The 20,472-nt window shown below is 39.5% G+C and overlaps 1 protein-coding gene across 3 annotated transcripts in view; it reads right to left on the minus strand.

The window, feature by feature from the left end:
- Window positions 1–20,472, minus strand: part of LOC142660696 (dipeptidase 2-like) — a 183,797-nt gene that overhangs the window by 76,590 nt on the left and 86,735 nt on the right. For all 3 annotated transcript variants that reach the window (XM_075837483.1, XM_075837481.1, XM_075837482.1), the window contains exons 6-8: window positions 16,979–17,048; window positions 14,247–14,423; window positions 10,707–10,791 (exon numbers count right to left, since the gene is read on the minus strand). In XM_075837483.1, coding sequence (XP_075693598.1) covers window positions 10,707–10,791; window positions 14,247–14,423; window positions 16,979–17,048 — 332 coding nt within the window. The remainder of the gene's footprint in view (window positions 1–10,706; window positions 10,792–14,246; window positions 14,424–16,978; window positions 17,049–20,472) is intronic.

Here is a 20,472-nt window from a genome sequence, read left to right on the forward strand (position 1 = left end):
TACTTTGTGCATAATGTGCGTACTTTGTGTACTGTGTGTACTTTGTGCATAATGTGCCTACTTTGTGTACTTTGTGCATAATGTGCGTACTTTGTGCATAATGTGCGTACTTTGTGCATAATGTGCGTACTTTGTGTACTGTGTGTACTTTGTGCATAATGTGCGTACTTTGTGTACTGTGTGTACTTTGTGCATAATGTGCGTACTTTGTGCATAATGTGCGTACTTTGTGCATAATGTGCCTACTTTGTGTACTAGTGTTTAGGTAGTGTTAGCAATAGTTACGGCGCGGCAGGGTGGTGGTGGAGAAGGGGGGCCCAAGTTTGGGTAACAGCCCAGGGCCCATGGTCTTCTTAATCCGCCACTGGGTATACTAGCCAATAAAAGTATCATACCTACTATACTTTTGTCTTTTTTGACACAAAAGTATTTAACATTGCAACTTTTTTATGAAAAATTCTTCTACTCTCTAATAACACTCCGGCTCTGATCTTCTCTCAACAATAACAGAGAAGATCAGAGCCAGAGACGCAGGCAAAACAGTAACTGCCTACGTCACTAAACTGTGATTGGTCTGTCTGCACTGAAAGACCAATCACAGCGATTGCCGACACGGGACCACTGTGTTGATCCCGTCAGCTTGCCGGGTTGCTATGCTGTACCGGACCGCAGTTTGCATTGAGCTGGGACCGCATCTCGTGGCGCGACGACAGTTTAAATGCATTACGTACATGCACATAGGCATGCGTAAACATTCCCCCACGTACAGTTACGTGAAAATACGGGAAGGAGTTAAAGCCTTATTACAGGAATTAAAAACATTTGGAGAAATCTCAAACTTCAAAGTGAATGCAACAAAATCAGAATTATTAAATGTAAATATAGACCCCAAAATGTAGAAGGAAATGTCTAAAAACTTCCCCTTTAAAAGTAAATGTGCTCATATGACCTATTACGAACAAAGGTTAGCAATTCCTATAAAGACCTTTTGGAATTAAACTCTAAGCCAATGTTAACTAAAATAGAAGTAGACTTGGAGTACTCCACCGATCTCGTGGTTCGGGAGAAATAATATCATAAAAATGGTAATATTACCAAAAATACTTTACCTACTACAAGTTTTACCGATTGAAGTGCCTCTGATATTTTTTAATAAATTCAAAAAGATTCTAACAAAATTTATATGGCAATCTAAAGTATATAGAACACTCTAAGGGTATGTGCACACACACTAATTACGTCCGTAATTGACGGACGTATTTCGGCCGCAAGTCCCGGACCGAACACAGTGCAAGGAGCCGGGCTCTTAGCATCATACTTATGTACGACGCTAGAAGTCCCTGCCTTGCTGCAGGACAACTGTCCCGTAGTATAATCATGTTTTCAGCACGGGACAGTTGTCCTGCAGCGAGGCAGGGACTTCTAGCATCGTACATAAGTATGATGCTAGGAGCTCGGCTCCCTGCACTGTGTTCGGTCCGGGACTTGCGGCCGAAATACGTCCGTCAATTACGGACGTAATTAGTGTGTGTGCACATACCCTTAAAAAACAAAAAAGCCGGCAGAATAGGTCTACCAAACCTAGAAAACGACAAAGATGCTGTTCATCTATGCAGATTCATGGAATGACAAAGCTCTACAAAACGTAAGCTCTGGGTTGAACGTGAGTTATGTTTGCTAAAAACCAGTGTTGAAGAACTTTTATGGCCAACAACTTATAACAGATTCAACTATTCTGATATACTTAACCCTTTGACTAATCAGACTATTAGAACCTGGTACAAACTAAACAAAAACCACAATTTTATATGTAGTATATGTATTCACACACCAATCTATTTTTTGATATTTAATACAGTAAAAAAAATTAAGAAGGAATTATCTAAGAAGGAAGCATTACTTCAAGCAAGCAATTCAAAACACAACTGTGATCACACTGGAAGAAATGAAAAGTATTCTCCCTAAACTCACATTTGCTGATCAGAAATATAACATAATTGCTGAATCTATTAAGGTTTTCTTACCTGATATTTTCGTTTCAAATACAATTAACCTGTTAACCAACTTTTAGTCTTCTAAGACTTTGCCTAAAAAAAACGGTTTAAAAAATTGACCAACTTCTTATCACTAATTCAGAAATACCCTCATTTATAACAAAATGGGAAAGGGAGCTGGGTAAAACGTTCACTAAGGAACAGACAGCGAATTAAAAAAAATTCTCAATCTAATTCTAGCTCTACCAAAATGCAAGAACTAAACTATAAACTAGTAGCACGCTGGTATAAAACACCAGAACTCCTGAACAGAATCGATCCCAACCAAAAACAAATAGGCTGGCGTTGTAAGAAAGAAACAGGGAATTTGTCACACATTTGGTTTAATTGTGATTTAATCAAGCCATTTTGGAATAAGATAGAAACCATCATAAACACTGTTCTCTATAACAAAATTACTTTGACATTAGACCTAGTAATCCTAAATCTTGATATGTAATTTCAGATCATAAACCACAAATCCATCATCCCTTATCTTTTAAACGCTGCAAAACTAATAATTGCTAGACACTGGAGGGAGGCAGATACACCATCTGTCTCAGAGTGGAATGCCGAAATCTGTTCTTTACAATCTTTCGAAAAAAGTAAATGGCCAATAAAACAAAATCTAGATAAATAATACATGAACTGGGATAGATAAATGTAAGCACAGAGTGCTGGTTTCTGAATTAACTTTATGTGATAGATGAGGTGTCCCTCTCATATCCAACTTTAAAACTTAAAATAATTTGATGCCAGATATGTATATCATATAACCCAAAGAACCTACAATTTTGTATAAAATTGTATATATTTGTTTCTATTTCACATGTACAACGGCAGAGACTATTGTTAATTATCTTTCTTGGTATTTTGTATATTTGTATCCCTAACCCTCTTCCCTTAACCCCTTCAGGACTGAGCCTGTTTTGGCCTTCAGGAGGAAGACGATTTTTCAGATCTGACATGTGTCACTTTATGTGGCAATAACTTCGGAATGCTTTTACCTATCCAAGTGATTCTGAGATTGTTTTCTCGTGACATATTGCACTTTATGTTAGTGAAAAAATTTGGTCGATAAATTCAATATTTATTTGTAAAAAACACCAAGATTTGGGTAAAATTTGCAAAAATTAGCATTTTCTAAATTTGAATGTATTTGCCTGTAAAACACATAGTAATACCACACAAAATAGTTACTAGTTTACATTTCCCATATGTCTACTTTATGTTTGCTTCATTTTTTGAACATTCTTTTATTTTTCTAGGACGTTACAAGGCTTAGAACTTTAGCAGCAATTTCTCATATTTTCAAGACAATGTCAAAAGGCTATTTTTTCAGGGACCAGTTCAGTTCTTTTTGAAAACTGCATACCTCAAAGTATTCAAAACAGCATTCAGAAAGTGTTTTAACCCTTTAGGCGTTTCACAGGAATTAAAGCAAAGTAGAGGTGAAATTTACACATTTTTATTTTTTTTGTTGCCAAAATTCATTTGTAATAAAAAAAAATCTGTAACACAGAAGATTTTACCCTAGAAATGCAACTCAATATTTATTGCCTAGATTCTGTTGTTTTTAGAAATATCCGACATGTGGCCCTAGTGTCCTAATGGACTGAAACACAGGCCTCAGAAGCAAAGGAGCACCTAGTGGATTTTGGGGCCTCCTTTTTTTTAAATATATTTTAGGCACCATGTCAGGTTTGAAGAGGTCTTGTGGTGCCAAAACAGTAAATACCCCCCAAAAGTGACCCCATTTTGGAAACTACACCCAGCAAGGAATTTATCTAGGGGCATAGTTAGTATTTTGAAACCAGTTTTTTTGCTGAATTCATTGAAATTAGTCTGTAAAGGTAAAAATCTACTTTTTTTCTGAAAAAGCGTAGACATTTTTAATTTTTACAAGGAATAAAGGAGAAAAAACACCCCAACATTTGTGAAACAGTTTCTCCCAATTACGTAAATACGCCATATGTGCTAATAAACTGCTGTTTGGACCCACAGCGGGGCTTAGAAGTGAAGGAGCGCTATTTGGCTTTTGGAGCTCAAATTTAGCTGAAATGGTTTTCGGTGCCATGTAGAATTTGCAAAGCCCCTGAGAGACCAAAACAGTGAAAACCACACAAAAGTGAACCCATTTGGGAAACTACAACAATTAAGGAGTCGATCTAGGGGTATTGTGAGAATTAAGACCCCACAGGTCTTTTGCAGAATTTATTAGAATTAGGCCGTGAAAATGAATATCAACATTATTTCCACTAAAATGTTGCATTTTTTAAACTTCAAGAAGGATAAAGGAGGAAAAAGCACCCCAACATTTGTAAAGCAATTTCTCCCGAGTACGGCAATACCCCACATGTGGTCATAAATGTTTTTTCATTAGAAAGTAATCAACCCTTTCCGGACTGATCCATTTTTTCTTTTTCTTTTTCGTTTTTCCCTCTCTGTGTTCCAAGAGCCATAACTTTAAATTTTTCCGTCAATAGAGTGGAGTGAGGGCTTATTTTTTGTAAAACGAGCTAGAGTTTTTATTGGTACCATTTTTTGGTACATACAACTTTGAGGACTCTTTATAAAAAATTTTGGTGGAGCCAAGGTGACCAAATAAACAGCGATTTTGCAGTTTTAAATTCTTTATTTTTCACGGCGTTCACCGTGCGAGTTAAATAATGGTATACTGTAATAGTTTGGACTTTTACAGACGCAGCGATACCAATTTTGTGTATTTTTTTACATTACTCAAAAGTTGTTTTTTTTAACTTTAAATATTTAATTTTTTTCACTAATAATAATTTGCTTTTGTTTTTACACATTTTATTAGTCCCCCTAGGGGACTTGAATCAGTACTCAGTAGATAGCTGGTTCAATACACTGCAATACTAATGTATTGCAGTATATTGTGATTTTTACAGGCTCCTGTAACAGCGTGATCGCTGTTCCTGTCCGTTAGTCCCGGGTGTCAGCTGTAATACACAGCTGACACCCGCAGCGTATGGAGTGGGCTCAGCACGTGAGCCTGCTCCATACATCACCCCCCATACCACGACATGCTATTAAGTAATGGTGCACGAAGGGGTTAATGCGCAGCGGATTGTGCAGAGTGAAAATTGCAATTTTCCACTGATATGCCATTTTAGTGCACTATATGTTATGCCCAGCTTGTGCCACTGAAGACAAATACCTCATAAAATATTAACACGGTTCTCCCGGGTATGGCGATGCCATACTTGTGGACGTAAACTGCTGTTTGGGCACGCTGTAGGGCTCAGAAGGGAGGGAGTGGCATTTGGCGCGCAAATTTTGCTTGGTAGTAGTTCTGTTTGGGGATTTTGCTGGTATTTCAGTTTATAATGTGGGGGCATATGTAATCTGTGCGGAGTACATCAGAGCATAATAAGAGGGTATAATAATGGGGTAAATAAATAATAATTCATAGATATGTGGCCAGTGTCACACTGATAAATGGTGTCCAATCTTATCCGCTTTTGGAACACTGCAGATTTTGCATCGCCATATTCTGAGAGCCAGAACTTCTTTATTTTTTCTTCACTGGAGCAGTGTGAGGGCTTATTTGCTGCGGGACAATCTATACTTTTCATTGGTACCATTTTGGGACACATGCGATTTTTTTGATCACTTTTTATTCAATTTTTTGGCAAGCAAGGTGACCAAAAACCATTAATTCTGCCAATGTTTTTTACTTCTTTGTTTTTTTACGGCGTTCACCCTGGGCTATAAATGACCATTTTACTTTATTCTGCGGGTCGGTACGATTACGGCGATACCATATGCATATCGTTTTTTTTATGTTTTGCAGCGTTTGTGCAATAAAATCACTTATTTATAAAATAATGTATTTTTTGTGTCACCATATTCTGAGAGCCATAACTTTTTTATTTTTCAGTCAAAAAAGCTGTGTAAGGGCTTGTTTTTTGCGGGATGGGTTGTAGTTTTTATTGGAACTATTTTAGCGTACATGTGACTTTTTGATCACTTTTTATTGTATATTTTGAGAAAGGTGGTGACCAAAAAAATTGTGATTCTAGCATTTTTTTCTTAGATATTGTTTTTTGCGGTGTTCATCGTGCAGGAAAAATAATATTATAGATTTATAGTTGGGGTCGCGAACGCGGTGATACCAATTGTGTACTTTTTTTTAACATGTTCATTTTTTTCCTATAATAAAAGTCTCATTATAGAAAAAAAAAAGCATTTTTTGTTTATGTCACTTAAAAATGTTTTAAAGTGTAAAAATAAAAGTTATATTATCTTATTTTTTACTTTTTTTTACTTGTCCCACTAGGGGACATTTTTGACTTGCAGCTCTGATCGCTGCTAGAGTACATTACACTACTTACGTATTGTAATGTGTTCTGTCATTGTGACGTGACAGCCAGTGACGCCATCTTCATGATCAGGTACGTGGGGGCGGACAGGGGGTGATCGGGGGGTCTAATAGGGGGTGCTGGCACTTATTTTAACCATTTCTCTCTTCTCTCACAGAATATATTCTGTGAGAGAAGAGAGAGAACTAAACACTGCTGTTTTTAAAGCGATCTCCGTTATTCGTTGAATAACGGCAATCACGTGACAGGGGACCGGACAAAACGGTCCTCGGTCTGTGCTCCGAGGCCTCAGCTGCCTCTGTAGCTGAGTACATGGAGTTTAAGCACCTTCCAGGGGCGCTATCTTATGCCAAAGCGCCGCCGTGAAAAGGCGGCACTCTGACATAAGTACCCTTAATGGCTGCCGTGAAAACTCATCGACAGTCATTAAGGGGTTAAAGTAAGTATGTGTGGGTACTTCTAAGGTGAGAGTGTGTGCTTTGGGTTTACTATTGATTCCTGAGTTAGGCCCTGTCATTATTTTTGCCCTTACAATGGTAAGGATTGGATTGAAGGATGAGCACCCGAGGCATGCCCCAGGGCCTCCACCAGCACACCAGCCGTATTGAGCCTTCAGCAGTTGCGGTTGCGGTCCCCTGCACTCAATTGTATCCTCGTCCATAGCACGCAGATACAATTGAGCAGTCTAGAGCTGGCAAGGCAAGGGAACTACCAGTTCCCTGCTTCAACATTTGGCGCTTGACCTGTGATGCAAGTGGCGCAATGATGTAATCGTGCTGCCTGCGTCGTTCTGCTGAAGCAGGCCTGGTCAGAAGGGAAAAGGCCTGCATCGATGGAGGATGGGTGGGAATGGAGACAGGTGAGTATATACAGGTTTTTTTTGTGGACAATGTGAGTGGAACTATCTACAGGTTTATTTATGAGGGGCACTATCTACAGGGGGCTTTATGAGGGGCACTACATACAAAAAGGTTGAATAGGGATTATCTACCTATATCTGTTACAGTGTACTACTTTATTTGTATTTCTAAGTGATTATTTTCCTTGCTGGTCCTGACTTGGATTGGGCAAACTGTTATGAAGGGGAGGCATGTCATCATTCATCTAGTACCAAGTGGCATCTCTTTTTGTACTTATGTTAATTCTCTGACTTGCCATAGTATCTTTTGTTGATGCATGATTATCTTTATTAATGTATGTCTAGTCACTATCTAAACCACAGTAGCATGTCAGGTGTCATTTTCCTCCTCGTATATAGGTATATTCCTTTAGATTTTCACACTTCTTTTCATGCTCCCCAGCCTGGGACCATGGACCCAATGGAGGTAGTATTCCCCCTTATTAGGGTATGTTCACACGGCGGGGGTCCGTAACGGCTGAAATTACGGGGATGTTTCAGCCTGAAAACATCCCCGTAAATTCAGCCGTACCGGCATGTGCAGGCGCTTGAACGCCGCGTCAATTACGGCCGTAATTAGCGCTGCTATTCATTGGAGTCAATGAATAGCGGTTCCAATTACGGCCAAAGAAGTGACAGGTCACTTCTTCTACGCGGGCGTCTATTTACGCGCCGTCATTTGACAGCGGCGCGTAAATATACGCCTCGTGTGAACAGACAAACGTCTGCCCATTGCTTTCAATGGGCAGATGTTTGTCAGCGCTATTGAGGCGCTATTTTCGGGCGTAATTCGGGGCAAAAACGCCCGATTTACGTCCGTAAATAGGCCGTGTGAACATACCCTTACTCTATGATGATTCCATCTTGTGTTTACTGTTTTCCCCAGTAAGATACTCTGACTAGGAGGACCATTATGTGCGTTTCAGCCACCTTTACAGCTGTCCGTATCAGTCTCCATAGCTGTGCGCCATTCCACCACGCCCATCGCCTCTACGTCAAGCCCACACACCCCTGACTTTTACCTGTCTTATGGCAGCATGCATACCTCCAGAGGGGCACTGGCAAGGTTGCCAACTGTCCGTACATTCCTGGACACGTAAAAATAAGGGTATTTTTTCCCAGTGCCCGTAATTATTTTGCAGTTGAATCAGTTTGTGCCATTTATTGGGATTGTAATTATCATTGGTTAGAGGTCACAGCAGTGGCGTAACTACCGCTGCAGCAAAGTAAATTATTTGTTATGTAGAAATATCACATTTACCAAAAACACTGATTTATCAGGTTAATGATGTTGGACTGTTATTTTTTTTTAACACTACTGTATATGATTATGGAGTTTTCTAGTTTGATATTACTATGATGATCATGAATTAAAAAATTCGTTTTTTTTATTCCTGTATGATATACACTGCTCTTTCGTTGTACATATAATGTAAAGTCTGGAGCGTTGCTACATCTACAGTTTATGCAATTGTGAACAAACAATTCCTCCCACACTAACATCACTTCGAAGTTAAACTACTCAAAAAAAAGAAAAAATTCCTAGATACTAAAATGAGTATAATTAGCAATACACTAGTGTCATCCTTTCACACAAACCCACAGATAGGCATTACCTCCGTTTTTTTGCGGGACAAGCTATAGTATTTATTTTTACCATTTTAGGGTACATACGAATTTTCGATCGCTTTTTATTCTAGGGTATAATAGGAGTACAAAGATGTCAGACCTCGGGGCCTTCATAATTTTCCTGGCTGCCATGGAAACCCATCAGTACCCCGCATTCGCATCACAGGGGTGCCGATGGGGTGACAGAGGGAGCTCCCTTTGCGGTCACTGATACTAAACCTGAACCATACTTGCGTCATACATTTATAGCAACTACCTAGCGCCAGTGTTGGAAATGTACAGAGGATGGTACCAAAGTGTTAAGACGTTAGCTCAAAGATGTGCTGCTTTTATTTTAATGAACATGCTTGTATCTACTTTAGGTTGAGTTTAGTCGTAGCAGCCAAAACGCGGCCAAAGACTAAGCAAAAATTGACACAGTTCTTGAAATTGATTAATCGCCACGGTTTTGCAGGTAAACAGCAATCTCTGAAGCATGTGCATTGCAGTTCTATACATAGCCACAGGTACCTTGAACTGTCCACGTACAGGTATAGAACTGGAGCATACAGTGGAACTACAGATCACAACACAGAGAAACAAACACATAAGGATTAGTGACTTTATTAATCTTTTTATATGAAAAAAAATGTTGGGCTAACTATTGCCTGTTTTATTGCATATATTGAAGAAGAGAATTAGACACATTTATTTGCGCAAATTAATCACTGGGTTTCAGAGACTTATGTATATATGGAATGATTTGTCTATTTACGGATGTAGCCATCTTTAACTTGATTCGGATAACTTCCTGCAGCGTGATATCACACAACAAAAGCCATTGAAAAGTCATTGAAAAAGTCAAGATAAGAGATCTAGCCATTGTTTATTTAATGCGTTAAAAGTCAAGGTAAAGATGGCTACATCTGTACACATATCTGTCAAATTGAAAAGCATTTCTTCTGTGCTTTGTCCACTTATAAAATAAATCTATTTTGTAACATACCACTTTCTTTACAACAAAATGCTCTGAGAAAGCAAATGAACCTGCCTCTAACACCAAATTCATACAAATCATAGACACGTTTTCAATGACATTTTTCATAGCATTTTTTGGTATAAAATAAGAACACTGAGGTCAGATGTTAGTTTAAAATCTATAGGGAAATATGAAAAATCCTACATACATGGCATACAACTTTTTGTCATTTTTTTTGTGTTATTGGGGTCATTGCTGTTTCAACATGCTCTAGCTATGGCATTTGTTTGCCCTTTTTTTTTACCAAAATGCAAAAGCGCAATAAAAAAAACAAAAACCTGAAACACATGCTATTCTTTACGCAGGAAAACAAAGTCTGAAGCCACTCACAAAGTCAATAAAAAGTTTTCACATAGTGTAACTACATTTTCTGTTTCTACAGATGGCTAATGTTCTGCTAAATCAAAGTCTGGTATTATAATACAACCACAACGTTGGTGTGGGGGCACTGTTATGGAAGCAATGTGTATGGCTGTTACGTGGACAACAGGACTGGTGTAATATGTAGTATAGCTGACAATAATATAGATGTAATACAGCTGGCACTTTGGGCTTTTTTCTCTTTTTCAAAGTAGCGTGCCTGTTATCAACTGGTGGGTATTACTCCTCAAAAATGATAACAGACTACAAATTATATTCCTCGATTGATGTTCAGACAACATCCACCCAAAAATGTTCATATATCAATGTACCAGTTGTGTAATATATTACAACCTTTTTTGTTCTATGTGGGCGGGGGTGGCAGAGAAATTCAGTGACAACAGTGACATAGAAATTCAAACCTGCTAATGTAGATATGTTTGCTGTTTTCCTGCATGCAACAAACCCCGTATGAAAATTCACCATCACCAGTCCTCTATTCTTCTTCTGAAATCAAGCAGAAAATAAGCAATTTAAGTATTGCTACATTGTGGGGAGGGACCGGACCAAAAGTGGATTGGTGATAAATGATTCTAGCTGGAATATCCCTTGACGTTTACAGATTACCTTCTTCCAATATATACAGTATGAACCTTGGGACACTGCCATAAAAGAAGGATTAAATCAGCAGATTCAGTAAAACATTTAGGACACTTATCCATGTCTCACTCTGATTTTACATAAAGAGTTAGAGAATTAGGGCTGTAGTAGAGCCAATGAATTCTTACTTAAAGGGGTTTTCCCACGAGGGACATTTAGGACATATCCACAGGTTATGTCATAAATGTCAGATAGATGCGGGTCCCACCTCCTGGAACCCGCACCTATCTCTAGTACGGGGCTCTCTAAACCCCATTTTACCTCTTTGTGTTCCAGCTGATTTCCCATCATGAAGGAGAAAACAGCGTAGCTCGCGTGCTACGCGGCTTCCGTAACTGCCATTCACAACATTGGGAGTTACGAAAACAGCGTTGCTCTGTGAGTTACGCTGTTTTCGTAACTCCTGACCATGTAATCGGGAGGTGGCCGGGAGTTAGTGTGCGCACAAAAAGCTAAAACAGGGTTTAGGGGGTCCTGTTCTAGAGATAGGTGCAGGTCCCAGAGGTGGAACCCACATCTATCTTACATTTATAACATATCCTGTGGATATGTCATAATTGTCCCTCGTGGGAAAACCCCTTTAATGGAAAACATTTCAGATTACAATGAATGTGATCAGGGTTGCCAACTTCCTATTCAGTTCTTTCTGCACAACTAGCCAAAAATCATGGACAGCCCAAAAATGTTGTAAGGACACAATTTGATATAGTTTATTGTACATCCCTCAAGCTATTACCCTTGAATCATGAGTACTGCAGTGCACATGACCGCTTCATCATCCCTGTAAAGTTAACGGAGACAGACCTCAGACCCTAAAACACCATATAGGGGAAGCTGGCAGAAGCACATGCAGTGCCGGAGGAGGACCGGAATGGTATGAGTTCTGTGGCTTCTCGTTCATTGCCGGCCCCACACATGGTTGCACCGTCGGTCATTTTCTGTTGCGCTGCACGTCAGGCGATAAGCAGTGACCTACATAAAAGAGAGGCGTCTCTATAGCAAAGATCAAAATGGGGGCCAAATTATGGTGCCAGGATTTTCCACACCCTGCACTCCCTTTCCATGACCATTAAAATTCCCCATGCCCTTGTTTGCTAAAAATGCAGTTCCTCTAGAAAAGGGAAGTCCTGCAAAGGTTCTCACCATCCAGTAGCAAAAGGGATGAGACCTACATGGTTTGGGCCCCTTGTCTACAAGGGCCACATAGTAGCCACGTGACTACATGGACTTAAGAAAGCAACTGAATCCAGAAAAAAAAAAAGCAGTACCAAAACAAAAAACAGCACAATACCTCTATAAATATTTCGATTCAATGCAATTATGTGCCTTACGTTATGCTGCTGCCCGATCCCGCCTCCATGTAGTCCCCAGTCTGTGGCGTCTTCTGGCTCCAAACCGGCGCCACATCTCTCCTCCATTCTATGCTACTGGCGGCCTACCCTGCTGCCGCTCTTCTTCATCTCCTCTGTCAGCCACTAGTGCGCCATATTCACTCAGCTTTCCCGGGTACTTTAGGTATTATCCCCATTGCGCTTTGCTTGAGCAACTAGGTTCTTTAGTCTAGCTTGATAGTACTGCTCTTCTGTGATAACTATTGGATTTACTTTTACCGACCCTCCGTGTCTGCCTCCTGCCCTGACCTTATGCCTGTTTACCGTGAAGACTGTCTGACGCCTGCCCTGACCTGTGGCTTTGCTAACCGTGAGGGAATGTCTGCCCCCAGCACTGACCCACGCCTTTGGTTTTGACCTTGCATGTGCCTGCTGTCATTGAACCTCATCTGCCCATGTTGGCCATTGCCAATGGAGACTACTCTGGGGATAGCGACGTGAGGAGGATTCTAGTGGCCAAGTCAACATCTCCATACGGAGGTTAAAGGTTAAACACCTAGCTATCCCTTAGACTCCGCTCCCCAGTTTAGCCCTACACCAAATATGTTGGCAGCACAGTGGGTCCACACCATCCTTTGTTGGCCCCATGAAAGTCTTTAATATCTATGGGCCTCATGACAGTTTGCTCAGGCAATGGAACTTGGTGAAGCTCATGACCTGGCCCAGGAACTTACAAGACATCTTGTCCGCCAGGATCAATTGTTCCTGGTGTTGCAAAATGTGTCTTCTCGTCTTAGTGCCTTGTCTTCTCCAGCAGTGCCTTATTCCTCACCTGTGGTGCAAAAGCCTCCACTTCAAGCTGCTGCTTACAGCCATGGATTGCACCTACCAACTCCCTCTTGCTATGATGGCGACTCCAAGTTTTGCAGAGGATTTTCGAATCAGTGCACAATTCATTTCAAGGTGATGGTGCATTAGTTTGCTTCTAATCAGCCAAGGTGGCCTAGATTTTTTCTCTACTGTTTGGAAAGCTCTGGCCTGGGCATCACCCTTATGGGAATAGAACAACCTAATTATGAGTGATATTCAAGTGTTCCTATCCACTTTTAAGGAAGTATTTGAAAAGATTTGGAGAATCATTCTAGGAGAGGCGACATCCACATTTATAGTATGCCGGAGACTATCACTCAACTACGCAAGGCTATAGTCAATCTGTTCCAGGCGCTCTTACATCAAGCTACTGCAGCTGACCTCTGCATTAAGCGCATTTTTCGAGCATTATCAAAACCTTAAAATCCTAAATGTAACCAGAGACATTGTCCTGCAACTTACCAATAAAGAATCAAGAAATCGCATATTGGCAGCAGCCAGTGCATCCCCCTGGCTGTACAATTGTTTGCAGATATCGCTACCTCCACGCTCATCAGACGTCGAACTCTGAGGCCTATTACAACAGCGCTCCAGAAGACCAATGTCCACTATACGCTGTTTCCGTAACTCCCATAGAACTGAATAGTAATTACGGAAACAGCGTAGCTCGCATGCTACGCTGCTTCTGTAACTGCCATTCAGTATAATGGAAGTTACAGAAACATGGTAACAAATAGTTTTTACTTTGTAAAAGTAGTAAAATATGAAATCATTTTTTCATATTTTCTGTTGTCTAAAACCTGGGTGCGTCTTATAGTCAGGTGAGTCTGAAAAATACGGTAATTCTTTCATGTATAAACAGATAAAGGTCTTCCGGATAAATCCAGTGTGAACATTTATCAAACATTACATTCTTGTGTATCTCAATGTATACATTTTTGCATGTAATGTATACTCTACAAATTTTCTCCTAATAAAGTGCAAAGTGTCTTCATTGAAATGTGACAATTGTATACAGATAATTTTACGATAGGTAAATAGAGACTAAGTTGAAGACAGCATGGAGCTTTAGTTTATCTTCTAGTAAAACATGTTACTTACAATGCTTAGTAGAATGTCATCTGGAACATTACGTTCTATCCCACAAAGAGCAAAGGCTGCTGAGTGACTGAATATAACTGGTGCTTTAGATATTGCTAGGACCTCCCGAGATGTGTTGGATGAGGTATGAGATAGATCAATGATCATACCTATTCTGTTCATTTCTTTTATCACTTCCTAAAAGATAAAAAAAAAAAAGAGAACGGTCATCATTTTAGATATAAGGATAATGTTATCTATTTTGTAGATTAAAGGGGTTAGTGGAAATGATGTCACTAAAGCTTACTAATAAAAAGTTATGCAGCTTTCTAATATTTGTATTTAAATTCCTCACAGCTTTAAGAACTCTACTTGCTGTAGGTGAATGTTTGTTTAGATGCAGGGACTAAAAATCCACCCTAAGCATGTGATGATCACATAGGTGTGACAGTTTATAGCTGCAGCTCCTTCCTGTGTTTTTCCTGTACAGCGACCCTCCAGGATACCTGCTGAGAAGGGTTTTACAACACAGCCCCATTCCCTTTAATGGTGCCTTGTTGCAATCCCTTGCACAGAGGGTTGACATGAGCGCTCTTTGCAGGAAAAAACACTCATTCTCAAGATCGAGCTAAATGTTGGACCTTTATCATTCAGAATGTTAAGGCACAACTTTCCATGTCTGCATTCCCCACCTGACTGTATACCACACTCTACACTTCTTTTATGTATACTGTACTTTTGATTCTTAGATTTCCCATGCTTTCTCTTCCTCTCTGCTTTGCTATCAATCCTATGATGCTTCAGCACAGCATCACATGACCACCTAAAGACCATACCATTTCTGGGGACACTGTGATTATCAGTCTCACTATTTTCTCCTAAATAAGCTAAGAAACCATAAGTATACAGACCGGGAGGCTGCACTATATTCTTCTACATTATACCTGTGTGACAGGAACATGTCTAAGTATCAGTGGTAGCTGATAATAGAAGTTTCTCTCCTCCCCTATATAATAATAGTGTGGTACAAGAACTGCTGAGGCCTGTGATGGGTGAGACATAGATCTCCATAGAATCAAGTAGAGAAAGCGTGTCACCGAGCCTGATTCACACTGCTGCTAAGCAACCATCCCAGTCTGATATATAGAGATAGGAGTAGGAAGAAAAATAACAGGTGAGAAACTGACACATGGAATATCATAATGGTACACATGGGAATATTTAGTTTTGGCTGGAGTGTCCCTTTAAAGAGGATCTTTTGTTCTGAGAAAAACAAATAAAGTGACAGTAGATTAAAGTCTTCCATGAGACTAACTGCTCACTGCTGTCAATTGCAGTTTAAGTCTTCTGCATTTTCCCTTTGGTGTCATCCGATGTACAGTTACACCGGATAGGCACTACCCCAAGATGCCGTGGGGTTCAGGAACTTAGCCCGCGCCATATGCGAAGGTTGCCGGCGGTTTCAAACAGCTGATACTTGCCTGCAACAGCCGGGATTGGAGAAATCTCTGCTCCCATACATTAAACCCCTCAAATGCCATGGCATTTGAGCAGTTAGAGAGAAGGAGGGGGCTCCCTCTGTTCCCGATCACGCCCCCCAAAAAAATCTCCGGTGCCGATCTGCTGCCATGGCAGTTGGAGGCCTAATGAAGGCCTCCTCGTCTGCCATCAGTACTGCATTATTAAGACATGCCAGAGGAAAGGCTTAATAGTTGAGCACAGACAACGGAAATACACTGCAATACATATATGTGACCATAGCGTAATTCATTTTTCTAAAATTTAAATGATTGACAAATTAAGAATTTTTGTATTTCCTTGTATAGCCATTCCATTTCTGTATGTACCATATATTTTACATAATATTGTAAGGAAGCCTAGAGAGCAGGTATTTGTTTGATAAAAACTACAGCTCGTCCTGCAAAACAACCCCACACCCTGCTCCGCTCATAGAAAAAAAAAGTATTTCTACTTTGCTAAAGTAGAAAAAATAAATAAAAAATAAACTATATAAAAGTTGTATCGTCATAATTGTATTGACCCGCATATTGCACAGTGAACGACGTAAAAGCAAGACCCCAAAATCTTTGGCAGAATTGCAGAGTTTTTTTCAATTCCACCACACAAAATAATTTTTAAAAGGTCCTTAGTACATTATATGGTACATTAAATAGTAAAATTAAAAACTACAACTCGCCCCACAAAAAAAACGTGTTGATGGAAAAAAAAAGTTGTGGATCTTGGACTGCGATGATGGGAAAAAACGAATAAACAAAAATGGTCTGTCTTCAAGAGGTTAAAGGGGAAGTTTTGGTCACTACTCCTCTTCCTAGCCTTGTCACTAACATATCTCAAAGATCAATCAAAGTGGAAGATATGGCCAAGAGACGTGATTTGCCCAAGACAATAGCGTAATTGTATCCTAAAAATATTATGATCGTGATCAAGGAATTTTACCAAACTATCAGATGCACAAATAATTCACAATAGGTGGCATGCATGGGGAAAAAAGGATTAAACATTTTAACATGCCCGTTTTTTTGTTCCTGTGGGAGCTAAGTCTCTGCTAGAGATTTCTGGCAACGGCTTATTTCCCTCATCCCATTATAACACATATACACTTGGCTGAACTAAGTGAGGATGTGTATGGGGGAGTCGGGAGGAATAGCTGTTGGCTGACCGAGCGTTCCGCCAACAGTTCTCTAAAGTCTTGGTCCTAAAATTTTTACAATTTTTAAAAGCACTCTTCTTACGTTGCCGAAATCTGTCAAGCTTTTCCTTCCTTGGTAGAATTTATGGAGACTTCCCCCAGATGTTTTGGCCCTACAGATAGAAACAAATGAATACATTATTACTCACATTGTAATTGTAGTGAGACCTAGGGCAGAAGAAGAGTCTTTTGTTAAAACCCTATGACTTAGTATACAATTATATATATATATATATATATATATATATATATATATATATATATATATATATATATATATATATATATATATATATATATATATATATATATATATATATAAAGAGAAAGCAGCAGCACTCACATGGAAATCAATGAACGGGTGCCCAGCAAAAACGTCCCGATCCTCGGTCGAAATGTCAGATATAGCTAAAGAAGATATGCAGCACTCCAATGAAGAAAATGGTGGTTTATTAATAATAATAAATTTATTAATAAACCACCATTTTCTTCATTGGAGTGCCGCATATCTTCTTTTGCTATATATATATATATATATATATATATATAGAGAGAGAGAGAGAGAGTTCATGTCTGTAATGTGTCTATAAGGGTATGTTCACACGCACTAATTACGGACGTAATTCTGGCGTTTTTGCCCCGAATTACGTCCGAAAATAGCGCCTCAATAGCGTTGACAAACATCTGCCCATTGAAACCAATGGGCAGACGTTTGTCTGTTCACACGAGGCGTAATTTACGCGCCACTGTCAAATGACGGCGCGTAAATAGACGCCCGCGTCAAAGAAGTGACCTGTCACTTCTTTGGCCGGAATTGGAGCCATTATTCATTGACTCCAATCAATAGCAGCGGCAATTACGTCCGTAATGGATGCGGTGTTCAAGCGCCTGCACATGCCGTTACGGCTGAAATTACGGGGATGTTTTCAGGCGGAAACATCCCCGTAATTTCAGCCGTTACGGACGCCCTCGTGTGAACATACCCTAAGTGTTTTCAACTATATATATGATGTTAAAAAGGGATAACTGTGCTCCTCTAAACAGTTAAATTGGGAATGATTGCATAGGCCATGTTCACATTAAGTTTTATGGCATCCGTTTAACTTATATGCTGGGATATAGGGGTTGGTCTGGTAAGAAGGCCTAGTAGGCTGCAGAAAGGCTTCTCACTTGCAGTTCTGTGAGCCAGCTCCCACACACCCGCCACTGCTCACATGATCAAACACCTCACAATTGGGGCACTTTAGTCTTAACCCACTACTCGCTCTTTAGGACCTTTGCCAGATGCCCAACGATCCTCAGCAGCTCTCTCCCTCAGTACTCTATCTCCATATAAAACTGGAGAACAGATCACTCCCAATACTGAACATGGTTTTGCAGGCCAGCCGCCATTTTATACCAGAAGCACCGCCCTCAGTGTGGTGATGCAGTGTAGCCATGCTGCATGTCACCACTTTGTTATGGAGCAGCAAACACATTCAAAATGGTGTTTGGGCCATGCATCTGTTTAAAAGACCAGCAAGCCAACTGCCATTTGCCTTGACTTAAAACAAAATAAAGTTACAATGTGGAATTTGAGCTTTTAATATTTAATAAATTTGCAAAAATGTGCAAACATTTCTAAAATACTGTTTTCACTTTGTCATTATCGGGTATTGAGTGCAGAATGGTGGGGGAAAACTTTATTTTTTTTGTTTTAGCACAAGGCTTTAACATGACAAAATGTGAAAAAAGTATAGTCCACATCACCTAACAACAGCACGATATGTACACAGTGCAGTATAACTCCTGAACATCGGACTAGCCTCCCAGAGCAAGGTCATCTACTATAGAAACACAATAAAATAACTTAAAGGGGTTGTCCGGGTACGGGGCGGTTTTTCATACTGATGACATATCCACAGGATGTCATCAGTATATGATCGGTGGGAGTCTGACACCCAGACCGCGCACTGATCAGCTGTTTCGGATGCCTCCGGGCACCTCATAGCAACTGCCGGTATCAGAGATAATTCCGATCCAGACTGTTCAACCACTTAGATGCATCTAAGTGGTTAGAAAGGGCCAATGGTTGTCATGGCAGACTGGGGGCCTAATGAAGGCCCCCAGGTCTACCACCTTTGCCAGAGGCAGGGCTTAATAGGAACCAGTAAATAACACAATATACTGCAATACATAAGTATTGCAGTATATTATACAAGAGATACAATGATCGCTTGTTCGTCTCCTAGGGGGACTAATACAATAAGTTAAAAACTGTTGAATTCAGTTTTTCTTATATACAGAGAAAAAATATTCTTAAAAGTTAAAAAAAAAAACGTTAAAAAAAACATTTTCCCTTAAAGTAATGTCAAATTTTTTTAAATACTTGAACTCGGTAGCTACGAATATAGCGTAAATGGTCGAGTTACGGAAACAGCCGGGTGCTCGCTGAGCTACGCTGTTTTTGTAACTCCCGTAGAACTGAATAGTAGTTACGGAAACAGCGTAACATGCTACGCTGCTTCTGTAACTGCCATTCACTACTATGGGAGTTACGGAAATAGTGTAGCTCTGCCAGTTACACTGTTTCCGTAACTCATCCATGTATTGCAGTGTATTGTAGCAGCGATCTAATGATCGCTGGTTCAAGTCCCCTACGGGAACTAATAAAATGTGTCAAAAAAAAGTTAGCTACATTTTCAGGAGTGTAAAAAAATATTAACCGTTAAAAAAAATGTTTTTTCCCATTTTTCCCCAAGCACAATGTAAAAATAAAAAATAACTAAAAAATAATTGGTATCGCTGCGTCCGTAAAAGTCAGAAACTATTACAATATAGCATTATTTGACTCGCCCTCGGTGAACGGCGTATAAAAAATAGTTGTTTTTTGGTCACTACTAAAAAGAATAAAATAAAAAGTGATAAAAAAATCGTATGTACTAAAAAATGGTGCTAATAAAAACGTCAGCTCGTCCCACAAAAAATAAGCCCTCACACCGCTCAAACGATGAAATAATATAAAAGTTATGGCTCTTAAAATGTGGTGAAACCGAACAATTTTTTTTTTTTAACTAATATTTTTTTCTTTGTAAAAGTAGTCAAATATGACATTTTTTCCTATTTTCTGTTGTCTAAAACCTGGGTGCGTTTTATAGTCAGGTGCGTCTTATAGTCCGAAAAATACGGTAAGTGGCCCAAAAATCTAAATTTTTCAGACTTTTCAGCTATTTGCGATTTTTCTACAGAAAACTGTTGAGGAAAAGTTAATAAAATCCCCTCTTAAAGTATTGACCATTGCTTCTGCCACCCGAAAAGTGTTTGGCTCTAGTTTAAAAGGGTTTTCCAGGAACAAAGATTTTGTCTCAATTTAACCATAAAAGTTATAAAAATTACCAATTTTCCATTATCATTGTTTTTAAGAGAACAAAAACCTAAGGCCCTGTTCACATCATGCTTTTTGTTTACTAAATGTGTATGTCAGGAAAGCTCTCAACATACACACTAAACGTGTCTCCAGCACTCTATTGTCAGATGAAAGGCAAAAGAGGGTCCTTT

The sequence above is a fragment of the Rhinoderma darwinii genome, chromosome 9 (assembly GCF_050947455.1).
Source record: "Rhinoderma darwinii isolate aRhiDar2 chromosome 9, aRhiDar2.hap1, whole genome shotgun sequence".
Taxonomy (NCBI): domain Eukaryota; kingdom Metazoa; phylum Chordata; class Amphibia; order Anura; family Rhinodermatidae; genus Rhinoderma; species Rhinoderma darwinii.